The sequence below is a fragment of the Rutilus rutilus genome (genome assembly GCF_951802725.1).
Source record: "Rutilus rutilus genome assembly, chromosome: 9".
Lineage (NCBI taxonomy): Eukaryota > Metazoa > Chordata > Actinopteri > Cypriniformes > Leuciscidae > Rutilus > Rutilus rutilus.
In genome coordinates this window covers 8,357,963-8,370,844 of record NC_140223.1, presented here as the reverse complement: position 1 = coordinate 8,370,844, position 12,882 = coordinate 8,357,963, and the positions used below count along the sequence as shown (strand labels likewise).

At 37.2% G+C, this 12,882-nt stretch overlaps 1 protein-coding gene across 4 annotated transcripts in view; it reads right to left on the bottom strand.

The window, feature by feature from the left end:
* The window catches only part of nox4 (NADPH oxidase 4), a 21,766-nt gene extending 9,094 nt beyond the window's left edge, over positions 1-12,672 (bottom strand). Inside the window, exons 1-10 of one of the 4 annotated variants that reach the window (XM_084418619.1) lie at positions 12,373-12,672; positions 12,130-12,225; positions 10,989-11,099; positions 9,949-10,033; positions 8,211-8,308; positions 7,256-7,283; positions 6,147-6,219; positions 5,761-5,841; positions 4,634-4,811; positions 4,339-4,506 (exon numbers count right to left, since the gene is read on the bottom strand). In XM_084418619.1, the coding sequence (XP_084274745.1) occupies positions 4,339-4,506; positions 4,634-4,811; positions 5,761-5,841; positions 6,147-6,219; positions 7,256-7,283; positions 8,211-8,308; positions 9,949-10,033; positions 10,989-11,099; positions 12,130-12,225; positions 12,373-12,429 (975 nt within the window). In that variant the 5' untranslated portion in view covers positions 12,430-12,672. The remainder of the gene's footprint in view (positions 1-4,338; positions 4,507-4,633; positions 4,812-5,760; positions 5,842-6,146; positions 6,220-7,255; positions 7,284-8,210; positions 8,309-9,948; positions 10,034-10,988; positions 11,100-12,129; positions 12,226-12,372) is intronic. The other 3 variants (XM_084418620.1, XM_084418621.1, XM_084418622.1) reach the window with 3 other exon arrangements.
* Positions 12,673-12,882: the final 210 nt, after the last annotated feature.

The window sequence follows — 12,882 nt, the reverse complement described above, 5'->3', positions numbered from 1 at the left end:
ATGTAATCTAAAATGTAATTTATTCCTGTGAATGATCACAGTTGAATTTCCAGCATCATTACTCCAGTCTTCAGTTTCACATGATCCTTCAGAAATCAGTCTAATATGATGACTTGATGCTCAAGAAACATTTCTGATTATTATCAGTGATGAAAACTATGGAAGCTTGTTTCAGCCACAGAATAAAACATTTTAAAAGATAATTGCGTGATATAAACTCGCAATTGCGTGTTATAAAGTCAGAATTGCGTGATTGTGTGTTATAAAGTCAGAACTGCGTGATATAAACTCGTGATTGTGTGTTATAAAGTCAGAACTGCGTGATATAAACTCGTGATTGTGTGTTATAAAGTCAGAATTGCGTGATTGTGTGTTATAAAGTCAGAATTGCGTGATATAAACTCGCAATTGCGTGTTATAAAGTCAGAATTGCGTGATTGTGTGTTATAAGGTCAGAATTGCGTGATAAACTCGCGATTGCGTGTTATAAAGTCAGAATTGCGTGATTGTGTGATATAAAGTCAAAATTGCATGATTGTGTGTTATAAGGTCAGAATTGCGTGATATAAACTCGCAATTGCGTGTTATAAAGTCAGAATTGCGTGATTGTGTGTTATAAGGTCAGAATTGCGTGATATAACCTCGCAATTGCGTGTTATAAAGTCAGAATTGCGTGATTGTGTGATATAAAGTCAGAATTGCGTGATTGTGTGTTATAAAGTCAGAATTGCGTGATATAAACTCGCAATTGCGTGTTATAAAGTCAGAATTGCGTGATTGTGTGATATAAAGTCAGAATTGCGTGATTGTGTGTTATAAAGTCAGAATTGCGTGATTGTGTGATATAAAGTCAGAATTGCGTGATTGTGTGTTATAAAGTCAGAATTGCGTGATATAAACTCGCAATTGCGTGTTATAAAGTCAGAATTGCGTGATTGTGTGTTATAAAGTCAGAATTGCGTGATATAAACTCGCGATTGCGCGTTATAAAGTCAGAATTGCGTGATATAAACTCGCAATTGCATGTTATAAAGTCAGAATTGCGTGATTGTGTGTTATAAAGTCAGAATTGTGTGATATAAACTCGCAATTGCGTGTTATAAAGTCAGAATTGCGTGATTGTGTGTTATAAAGTCAGAATTGCGTGATATAAACTCGCAATTGCGTGTTATAAAGTCAGAATTGCGTGATTGTGTGTTATAAAGTCAGAATTGCGTGATATAAACTCGCAATTGCGTGTTATAAAGTCAGAATTGCGTGATTGTGTGTTATAAAGTCAGAATTGCGTGATATAAACTCGCGATTGCGCGTTATAAAGTCAGAATTGCGTGATATAAACTCGCGATTGCGCGTTATAAAGTCAGAATTGCGTGATTGTGTGTTATAAAGTCAGAATTGCGTGATATAAACTCGCAATTGCGTGTTATAAAGTCAGAATTGCGTGATTGTGTGTTATAAAGTCAGAATTGCGTGATATAAACTCGCAATTGCGTGTTATAAAGTCAGAATTGCGTGATTGTGTGATATAAAGTCAGAATTGCGTGATTGTGTGTTATAAAGTCAGAATTGCGTGATTGTGTGATATAAAGTCAGAATTGCGTGATTGTGTGTTATAAAGTCAGAATTGCGTGATATAAACTCGCAATTGCGTGTTATAAAGTCAGAATTGCGTGATTGTGTGTTATAAAGTCAGAATTGCGTGATATAAACTCGCGATTGCGCGTTATAAAGTCAGAATTGCGTGATATAAACTCGCAATTGCATGTTATAAAGTCAGAATTGCGTGATTGTGTGTTATAAAGTCAGAATTGTGTGATATAAACTCGCAATTGCGTGTTATAAAGTCAGAATTGCGTGATTGTGTGTTATAAAGTCAGAATTGCGTGATATAAACTCGCAATTGCGTGTTATAAAGTCAGAATTGCGTGATTGTGTGTTATAAAGTCAGAATTGCGTGATATAAACTCGCAATTGCGTGTTATAAAGTCAGAATTGCGTGATTGTGTGTTATAAAGTCAGAATTGCGTGATATAAACTCGCGATTGCGCGTTATAAAGTCAGAATTGCGTGATATAAACTCGCGATTGCGCGTTATAAAGTCAGAATTGCGTGATTGTGTGTTATAAAGTCAGAATTGCGTGATATAAACTCGCAATTGCGTGTTATAAAGTCAGAATTGCGTGATTGTGTGTTATAAAGTCAGAATTGCGTGATATAAACTCGCAATTGCGTGTTATAAAGTCAGAATTGCGTGATATAAACTCGTGATTGCGCGTTATAAAGTCAGAATTGCGCGATTGTGTTATAAAGTCAGAATTGCGTGATTGTGCGTTATAAAGTCAGAATTGCGTGATATAAACTCGCAATTGCGTGTTATAAAGTCAGAATTGCGTGATTGTGTGTTATAAAGTCAGAATTGCGTGATATAAACTCGCAATTGCGTGTTATAAAGTCAGAATTGCGTGATATAAACTCGCGATTGCGCGTTATAAAGTCAGAATTGCGTGATATAAACTCGCGATTGCGCGTTATAAAGTCAGAATTGCGTGATTGTGTGTTATAAAGTCAGAATTGCGTGATTGTGTGTTATAAAGTCAGAATTGCGTGATATAAACTCGCAATTGCGTGTTATAAAGTCAGAATTGCGTGATTGTGTGTTATAAAGTCAGAATTGCGTGATTGTGTTATAAAGTCAGAATTGCGTGATTGTGTGTTATAAAGTCAGAATTGCGTGATATAAACTCACAATTGCGTGTTATAAAGTCAGAATTGCGTGATTGTGTGTTATAAAGTCAGAATTGCGTGATATAAACTCACAATTGCGTGATATAAAGTCAGAATTGCGTGATATAAACTCGCGATTGCGCGTTATAAAGTCAGAATTGCGTGATTGTGTGTTATAAAGTCAGAATTGCGTGATATAAACTCGCAATTGCGTGTTATAAAGTCAGAATTGCGTGATTGTGTGTTATAAAGTCAGAATTGCGTGATATAAACTCACAATTGCGTGATATAAAGTCAGAATTGCGTGATATAAACTCGCAATTGCATGTTATAAAGTCAGAATTGCGTGATTGTGTGTTATAAAGTCAGAATTGTGTGATTGTGTGTTATAAAGTCAGAATTGCGTGATTGTGTGTTATAAAGTCAGAATTGCGTGATATAAACTCGCGATTGCGCGTTATAAAGTCAGAATTGCGTGATTGTGTGTTATAAAGTCAGAATTGCGTGATATAAACTCACAATTGCGTGATATAAAGTCAGAATTGCGTGATTGTGTGTTATAAAGTCAGAATTGCGTGATTGTGTGTTATAAAGTCAGAATTGCGTGATATAAACTCGCAATTGCGTGTTATAAAGTCAGAATTGCGTGATTGTGTGTTATAAAGTCAGAATTGCGTGATATAAACTCACAATTGCGTGATATAAAGTCAGAATTGCGTGATATAAACTCGCAATTGCGTGTTATAAAGTCAGAATTGCGTGATTGTGTGTTATAAAGTCAGAATTGTGTGATTGTGTGTTATAAAGTCAGAATTGCGTGATTGTGTGTTATAAAGTCAGAATTGCGTGATATAAACTCGCGATTGCGCGTTATAAAGTCAGAATTGCGTGATTGTGTGTTATAAAGTCAGAATTGCGTGATATAAACTCACAATTGCGTGATATAAAGTCAGAATTGCGTGATTGTGTGTTATAAAGTCAGAATTGCGCGTTATAAAGTCAGAATTGCGTGATTGTGTGTTATAAAGTCAGAATTGCGTGATATAAATTCACAATTGCGTGATATAAAGTCAGAATTGCGTGATTGTGTTATAAAGTCAGAATTGGGAGAAATAAACTCAGAATTGCATGTTTATATCTCATAATTCTGACTTTATAACATGCAAATGCAACTTTACATCACACAATTCTGACTTCAGAATTGCGAGATGTAAACTCGCAATTGTGAGAAAAAAAAAGTCAGAATCGTGAGATAAAAAGTCGCAATTATCTTTATAAATGTTTTATTCTGTGGCAGAAACAAGCTTCCATAGAAAACAGTTGTGCCGATTCATATTTTTGTAGAAACTGTGATATATTTTTTCTGGATTCTTTGATGCATAGAATGTTCAAAAGAACAGCATTTATTTGTAACATTATAAAGGTCTTTATTGCCTCTTTTGATTCATTTAAAGCTGTCCTAGCTGATTAAATTATTTAATTTCTTTAAAAAAAATTACTGACCCCAAACTTTTGAACGGTATTTTTTTTGTTTTTAAAGAAGAGCAATTTCCTCTTTAAAAGTTCTAAATTCTTTGTCAAATTCTAATGTAAGCGTGTGGAGGCGGGGCTTACCTGTCCAGGGCGGGGCTTAAAGCCTCTCTTCAGCATGCGCAACTCTATGACATCACAGGGATGGCTAACGACAGAAACTATGGTAACAGGAGCAGCGCTGCTTCTTATGAAACGATAGAACCGCTCGGCACAGTACAGGCAGAGAGGAGCCGAGACCCACAACCACGTCTAAAACACACACACACACACACACACACTCAACGACTTATAATCATTCACATACTGATGTACACAAAGTTATAACACAAACAACATGCCCAGATGCAATTATTTACTCTTAATCCGACAGACGGACCTGAGGGAAATGTGGTTGGAAACGGGCCTCTTCTTGACAAACCATCTGTGGTCCGCCCGAAAGCTCCTCCCCCTTCTCTCCCGCTGCTCTGTGATTGGTCCGTGAGCCTGAACTGAGATTGCTGTGCATGCAGCCAGGAGGGTGGGCCTCCACGTTTGACTGATACTTTAAAGCTCCCCTATTGGATAGAGAGGCTCCAATCATATCACACAAAGCGTACAGGAAAAAACATCCCAATTTGCATACTTCCATTCACTGAAAGTACTTTAGTTAAAAAATGCATTACTTTAAAATGTACTTTTGCTTAATATTTTAGATTTGACATTTGCAAATTTGTAAAAAAATAAATAAAAATTCTCTCAAACTTATCTTCTATAATGCAAAGGATTGTAATAGCACAAAAAGTATGCATCAAGTATACAACTAGAAATAGCACACCATCCGTGCAGCTCTTGCATTATATTTTTAGTGCATATTTAAAGGGGTCTTATTATGTTTTAGTTTTAGGTCCTATTATCCATGTTCATCTTTCTTTAGTGTGTAATGTTGCAGTTTGAGCATGGAAAAGTCCCTCCAGCAGGAGTTATTCTCTATATCAGTGTCACTGTTTCTGAACTCCCTGAAACTCAATTGTAGTCTTGAGTTTCTTCTGGGATCGAACACGTCACAATATTCCTCATTTAAATAATTAATATGCAGAATAAAGGGGTGGAGCCTGATTGAGTTCGTTTGTAATGTGTTGAAACTGGTGGTTATGTTAAGTGGCGGGACATTTCCCAAACACACTCGAAGCGCTTGACCAATCACAACACACTGATCCAGCCGACCAATCAGAGCACAGTGTGCTTTTCAGAAGGAGGGGCTTCATAGAGACAGGAACTAAACAGAGCGTTACTGACAGACTGGGAAGAGAGGAGCTGCAACTATGGAGAATATGAGGAAATAATGAGCATTCAAGCATGAAAACCTGTTCTTGAAGAGGCCAAAACAAAACCAAGACTTTGAAAAAGGACATAATAGGTCCACTTTAATAATTTGTTTGTGTTGATGCTTACATTCTAATCTTGCATAGATATTTTCTCTATCCTGTTTGTATGTGTGTGAAGGAAATGCATTTATTAACTCACCCCACTACGTGGACCATCAGAATGATGTAAAACACGATGAAGAGGTTGTGAGTGTACCAGAATATCTCGTAGTTTGAGACTCTGAGAAAAACAAACAATTGCACTCACATAAAAAGGAGAGCGAGATAAAAGAGCATCTAGTACAGAGTCCAGGTCTGAACGAGACGCTCCTGAAGTGAACTAAAGCAACTCAATTATAGCAGGACAATGGAGAGGATAAGTCAGATCAATCAGAGGGGACGGACCCCTGCAGGTAATGGTCTCTGTAATTATAGTTGAGTGTGTGTGTGTGTGTGTGTGTGTGTGTGTGTGTAAAGTCTGTCTAGGGAGAGGAGACTAGGGTCAGAGTTAGGTCAAATAACTCTTAAAGGTTTAGAGGTTCTCACCTAATAGAGTAAGACGACGCTGTGAACATCAGAAACAACACCAGCACCAACAGGACGCCAGTAACTCCAGGAACTAAGAGGAGAGTTATTATATTAATAAAACATAAATCAAACTGAAGTTAAAAGATCTCGATTCAAACACCCATGTGATTTTATTCCTAAACGACTACGATTCGGCCGTGTCTATTAAACCTTTGACAAAATCACAGCGGACATTGAGATCTGCGTTCTGATCCAGAGAGAGCAGTTGTCATGTGTAGATATGAAACAGCTTCACAAACAGTCTTTTCAACCACACCGTATCATTATTTCTGTCTTACAATCATTCAGATTATTACAGTAGTACTGTGATAAAAGTTTATAGTTTGTACACAAACATTGATGTCTACGGTAGCGATCAAACAGAGTTAATCACCTATTGAAAGTAACTTGACGCTTCAAATAAAGATGAGATCGTTTACATCGTTTCACCAGTAGGTGGCGACAAGTGACTGTTAAAAATGTATTTGTAATTGAATCATTCACTCAAGAAATTCGTTCAAAAACGCAGATTCATCCAGTAAAAAAACAAGAGAAGTATTTATAAGCGAGTCATTGAATCATTCACTGGATATTCAATAGACTGCAGCAATTACCATTTTGTGAGAACCTCGTGTGTGATTTTGTTGGTTCAGAATTGTGGGAGAATCGTGATATTTTAAACAAAATTCTTTATCCAGAATCGTGCAGCTCTAAATCAAATGTTAAATAGAACTAAAAAAAAAAACTTTTCTTTTTTTATATGAAAGAAAATTAGAAATCTTGTCTGGGAAACTAACTAAAATGTGTATGTTGAAGCACTAAAATGATTCACTTTTAAATACACAGTAAAACTGAAACTGAAATGAATTAAGTAATTAGTAAGTTTAGACAATAAGTTGTCTGAAATAACCTGAAATATTCATTTAATTCAGTCAGAGAGAAATTTAAACATCTTTATTTTTTTATTTTTTTTGGTTTACAAAGTTAAAAGAATGAGTCCACATCCTACATTAAACATATCCACATCCGTCATAATTTCGGTTTCACTATATTAATGTGGAAGTAAAGCGGGGAGAAATGTGAGGCACCTGTGCTTATGATGAGAACTCTGGGATCCTGAAGAGATAAAAACACACAGAACAGCAAATCAAACAGCAAAACTACATCAAACTATGAGCTATGAACATCAGATTTAAAGGTGTTTTTACGTGTGCCACTCGTCTTGGAGTTATACTGAGAAATGTAGGATCACACACAAATAAAACAATTAAAATGCTTTATTCAGTCAACCCTGATTTATTTATTGAGTGAAAGTGTCTGATAATGTGATTACTGAGATAAATTGAGTTCGCCTGATCATGTGGTCTGAACATTTTTTTAGGCTACTAAAAAAGAAAACAGTTTTGCTGCTTCATATTTTTGTGGAAACGGTGATAAAAAAAAAATATTCTGGATTCTTTGATGAAGAAAACGTTCCAAAGAACAGCATTTATTTGAAAATGAATCTTTTGTAACATTATAAATGTCTTTACTGTCACTTTAAATCAATTGAATGCATTCTTGCTGAATAAAACTTAATTTCTTTCCTTTTTTCCCCATTTTTTTTTTAAAATCTTACTGACCTCAGACTTTTGAATAGGAGTGTATCACGGTTTCCACAGAAATATAAAGCAGCACAGCTGTTTTCAACACTGATAATAATCAGAAATGTTTCTTGAGCAGTAAATCATCATATTAGACTGATTTCTGAAGGATCATGTGACACTGAAGACTGGAGTAATGATGCTGGAAATTCAGCTTTGATCACAGGAATAAATTACACTTTACAATATATTCAAACAGAAAACACTTATTTGAAATCATAATAATATTTCAAAATTTCACTATTTTTACTGTATTTTTGATCACATAAAACCAGCCTTGGTGAGCAGAAGAGATTTCTCTCAAAAACATTATTTATCAGTGGACATTTTTCTGAAGCATTATTAATTTCCGTATGTGTAAAATGCGTTTAAGAATCTTGCTATATTCTGTAACGGTTACCTGTCCTCGATACTGAGCGACATTGAGCGCGGGGAAATCCTCTGAATATCTCACAGAGAAACTGACCATGTTCACGAGGTGAGCGCACACATGGACCACTGCAGACATAAACATGAACACACACACACACACACCACATCAGAGACTCACACACCCACACACTAGCAATGACAGCATACGTCAAGCATGTGTGGAGGACAATTTGTCTATTCAGCGGCTCTCTTTGTGTGTGTGTGTGTGTGTGTGTGTGTGTGTGTGTGTGTGTGTGTGTGTGTGTGTGTGTGTGCGTGTGTGTTGTAGTTGTCATGTTAACTGAATGCCTCTGTAATTAGAACAAGACCACAATGCAATGAGACAGGAAATGGGAGGGGGGTTTCAGACACAAGACAAAACCAGCTGGGAATCCCTCGGGATATTCCTGTGTTCTCTCTCTCTCACACACACACACACACACACACAGACAGACACACACACACACACACACACATTAATAGGGAAAAATCAGGTCCATCGGAGGCGTCCAATAGATTTCTTAGGTGCGCCGAAAGAACACCAAAGACACAGTGTGATAATCACCACGGGAAAATCTCAGAGTAAAACTGGGAGTTATGTAAAATATGTTTTGCCCGATGAGAAGTTTATCTATGTATCATCTTTTTACTCTTTTAATTCATTTTATAACTGTTTTAATTTTCCTTGCTTTTATTTTGTGATTATTTTTATTCCTTTCTGTGTAAAGCACTTTGAATTGCCATAGTGTATAAAATGTGCTATATAAATAAACTTGCCTTGCGCGCGCACACACACACACACACACACACACACACACACACACACCTGTCAGCCGCTAAAACCTTCTAGTCTGCCACTGTAACATTAGACGACAGTCATTTAACCAAGTCAAACTCTCAGACTGTCAGACAGCAACACACACACACACACACGCACAAAAAGACGTTTACAGACTAGTGACTCAGCCTATAAAATGTGTTTTCCCTCCCCCGTGAATCTGCTGTCTGTCTGCATTGTTCTGGAGTCAGTTTTGGTCTGTTCATGGACTCTCTGGTTCATAATGTAGTATGTACTAAAAATGATACAATCTTTAGCAAATTAACAAGCTGCATCTGATTGTTTGGCCTGACGAACAAATAAAAAATAAAGTTTCCAGGCAGCTACAATGACACGTCTGAGGAAGAAGTCACAGGATTTGACAAAGTTTGAAGGGTCATTGTGTCAAATCTTGTTCTTCACACACTTTATAGCAAGTAAAATTGATATTTTGCAGCATAACTGTTCTGTTTGGCTTTCGCAGTTCTCAATTAAAGCAAGTAAAGCATATTTTGGAGCATAAAGACTTAGTGAAATTTCACAGACAAAAAGGTCCACTGTATTTTGTCAAAAATGTTCCTTTTTTAAAGTAAAAAGTATTTAAAAAGATAAAAAAGTATTTTTTTCCCATTCATTTCTCTTATAGGGATTTTTTTTAAGTCTTCATTAAAGCATTATAAGCTACGAGGTGAATCATAACACTACAAACTTTGATTTGAAGCAAAAAAGTATTTGAAAGTCGAACAAAGTTACAAGACTGTGAACTTAGCTTTAGTGAGGGAAAGAACTACAATCCCATGATGCATTGCGAGCAGTATAATCGAGTTAAGAACAATAGAGAAATATAAAACTGCACGTTTACAAATGATGAGTATATGTATAAAAACAATACTTCGTAAATGTATCTCACCTGAGAAGACGCATATAGTGACTCCACATGCCACATGAAATGTCTTACTCTTATCTAGCAGCCGACGAACACGTCTACTGGTCACCTAAGAGAAAGAGTCAACACAACATTTAACATTTAGCACAGCAGCAAAATTTATTTTTTTAAGTTGACTTTTTTTTTCTTTTTTCACTTCAGCAATAATTTAAAGGGGTGGTATAATGCCCTTTTCACAAGATGTAAAATAAGTCTCTGATGTCCCCAGAGTGTGTATGTGAAGTTTTAGCTCAAAATACCCCACAGATATTTTTATACAGCATGTTAAAGTTGTCACTTTTTGAGGGAGAGCAAAAACACATGTTGTGTCTGTCCCTTTAAATGCAAATGAGCTGCTGCTCCCAGCACAGAGGGCGGAGCTTCTTGTGTCCTTTAACCTTTACACAGACATGCACTGGAAATTTCAAAAACTTTTAGCCTTTTATGTTCAAACTGGATTCAGACAATGATGGAGAGGCCGCATCGGAGTGGCTGTTTTAGTGCAGGTTTTGTATGATTTTATTGCATCTTTATTCAGGATTTAAAGCCAGCACAAAGCAGCCTTAACTCGACTGCGTAAAGATGCTTTTTAAAGTGGCCATGTGATGAAAGAAGTGATCCGAGTGGAACGTTTTCGTAAAAAATTATTTTATTTTTAGAACATTTGTTGTTGAATCGCCTTTAAAGTTCTACATTTATGTTCGCAATTGTGCTGCATTCAGTCACAAAAATAAATGTTTTATATATTTACGGTAGGAAATGTGCAAAATATCTTCATGGAACATGATCTTTACTTAATATCCTCATGAATTTTGGCATAAAAGAAAGAATTATAATATTGACCCATACAATGTATTGTTGGCTATTGCCACAAATATACCCGTGCGACTTGTGACTGGTTTTGTGATCCAGGGTCACATATGTCAACAATTCTGTCGTTTTCACCAGAGGATCCAATTATAAATGAATGAAACATACATGGATGGATCGTCAAAGATTTCAAACATGCATTTGCAAAATCTCACCCGCTGGGACCCTCGCAGGAAGGAGAGCAGTAATCTGCACATCGGCAGCAGCACCAGACTACAGTTGAGGTTCAGAACAGAGGCCGACGCTCGACTGATGCAGAGACCCAGCTGAATATTATGGTTATAAATGTTTGTATTATTATCTTTAAAAATATTAATTCAAAATTAATAATGTTCACCAAAAAAAAAAAATTCTCGACAGTATGTATGTGTATGTGTGAGAGAGAGCGAGTGTGTGTGTGTCTGTGTGAGAGAGAGTGTGTGCGTGTGTGTGTGTGAGAGAGAGAGAGTGAGTGTGTGTGTGTGTGAGAGAGAGAGAGTGTGTGTGTGTTAGAGAGAGAGTGAGAGAGAGAGTGAGTGTGTGTGTGTGTGTATATATATTTATATATATACAGTATATGTGTGTGAGAGAGAGAGAGAGAGAGAGAGAGAGTGAGTGTGTGTGTGTGTGTGTGTGTGTGTGTGTGTGTGTGTGTGTGTTTGATCATTGTTTCCTGTACAGAAGTGAGCATGCCATTACACGCCTGTTCAGCTCTATACAGAAACATAACAGCCCTGCTGCATATGAGGGATCACTCACACACACACACACACACAGTAAAACTGCTGGAATTGTCCAATTCTGGCCAAAAGGGTCTCTCCGTCTTAGTTCAGAATGTTGTGTGTGTCTGTGCAGGATCTTTCCAGGACAAAAACAACAAGCTGTGACAACAATTACCCTGATTCACATGCGTGTAGAAGACAACAGTGACAAAAGATCAACTCCATCTCACACCATTAGTACATACAAACACACACATCTCATGCTGAAAAATACAAACACACACCTGTCAAACTCTACTACACACATCTAAAACTCCACACACACACACACACACACACACACACACACACATACACACACACACACACACACGTCAAAGTCTAAGAAAAAAACACAAAACTCCACAGTACACACAAACTACATAAACACACACCTGTCAAACGGAAAAGCTACAAACAAAACAAACCTTTCAAACCCAGTAAACTCCTCTCAAATGCTCAATCTCTACATACAAACTGTCTCATGCATTACAAGCAGCACACACACAACTGTAAAACTCACACATCCCACACTTGAAAACATCATAGCTCTTACCCCCAGCATCTGGTGTAGATAATAATACTGCGATCCGCTGAAGTACAGCATGAATGATCTCCAGAACAGAAACACATTCACTGCAACCCAAACCATCTGCGCAAAACACACACAAACACACAGATAAAGTACAACAATCCGACTGACAACTTCTCAGCTGTTCAGCAAGCACACACACACCTCAGTGCACGCGCCTGTATGGATCCTGTGACAGCAGAGTGTATAAATCTCTCATATTCTCACCATGATCAAGTGTTTCGGTCCTTCATTGACCCTCCAGCTCTTCAGCGCGACGCTCATGATTCTCTCTCTCTCTCTCGTGCGCGCGCGCGCTTTACGCACCGCAACGCAAGTCTTCTAACCGCACATCACCGGTGCAGATGCTGTCCGTTCGCTCTCGTGATGGGGTGTGATGGGGTGGGTGTGTGTCTGTCTGTCTGTCTGTCTGTCTGTAGGCTTCTTCGTAACTCCGCGTGCCGTTCATGTTCTCACGCACGCGCCTCCCACCAAACGCCGGCCGGTTCACTACAAACATCCTGTGCCGGGCCCGGGTGAATCCTGGGTAATAAATAAAGAGGATTTTCTACTACTACTAATAATAAAAAATAATATTTTTAATAATTTAATAATATAACACTACATTTCATGGAAATAGCCTACCCTTAATGAAACAATGTAAGAAAATTATAGTAATAAAACAAATCGTCCTTGATAAACTAAGACGATAATAAAATAAAATGATATTAGCCTACA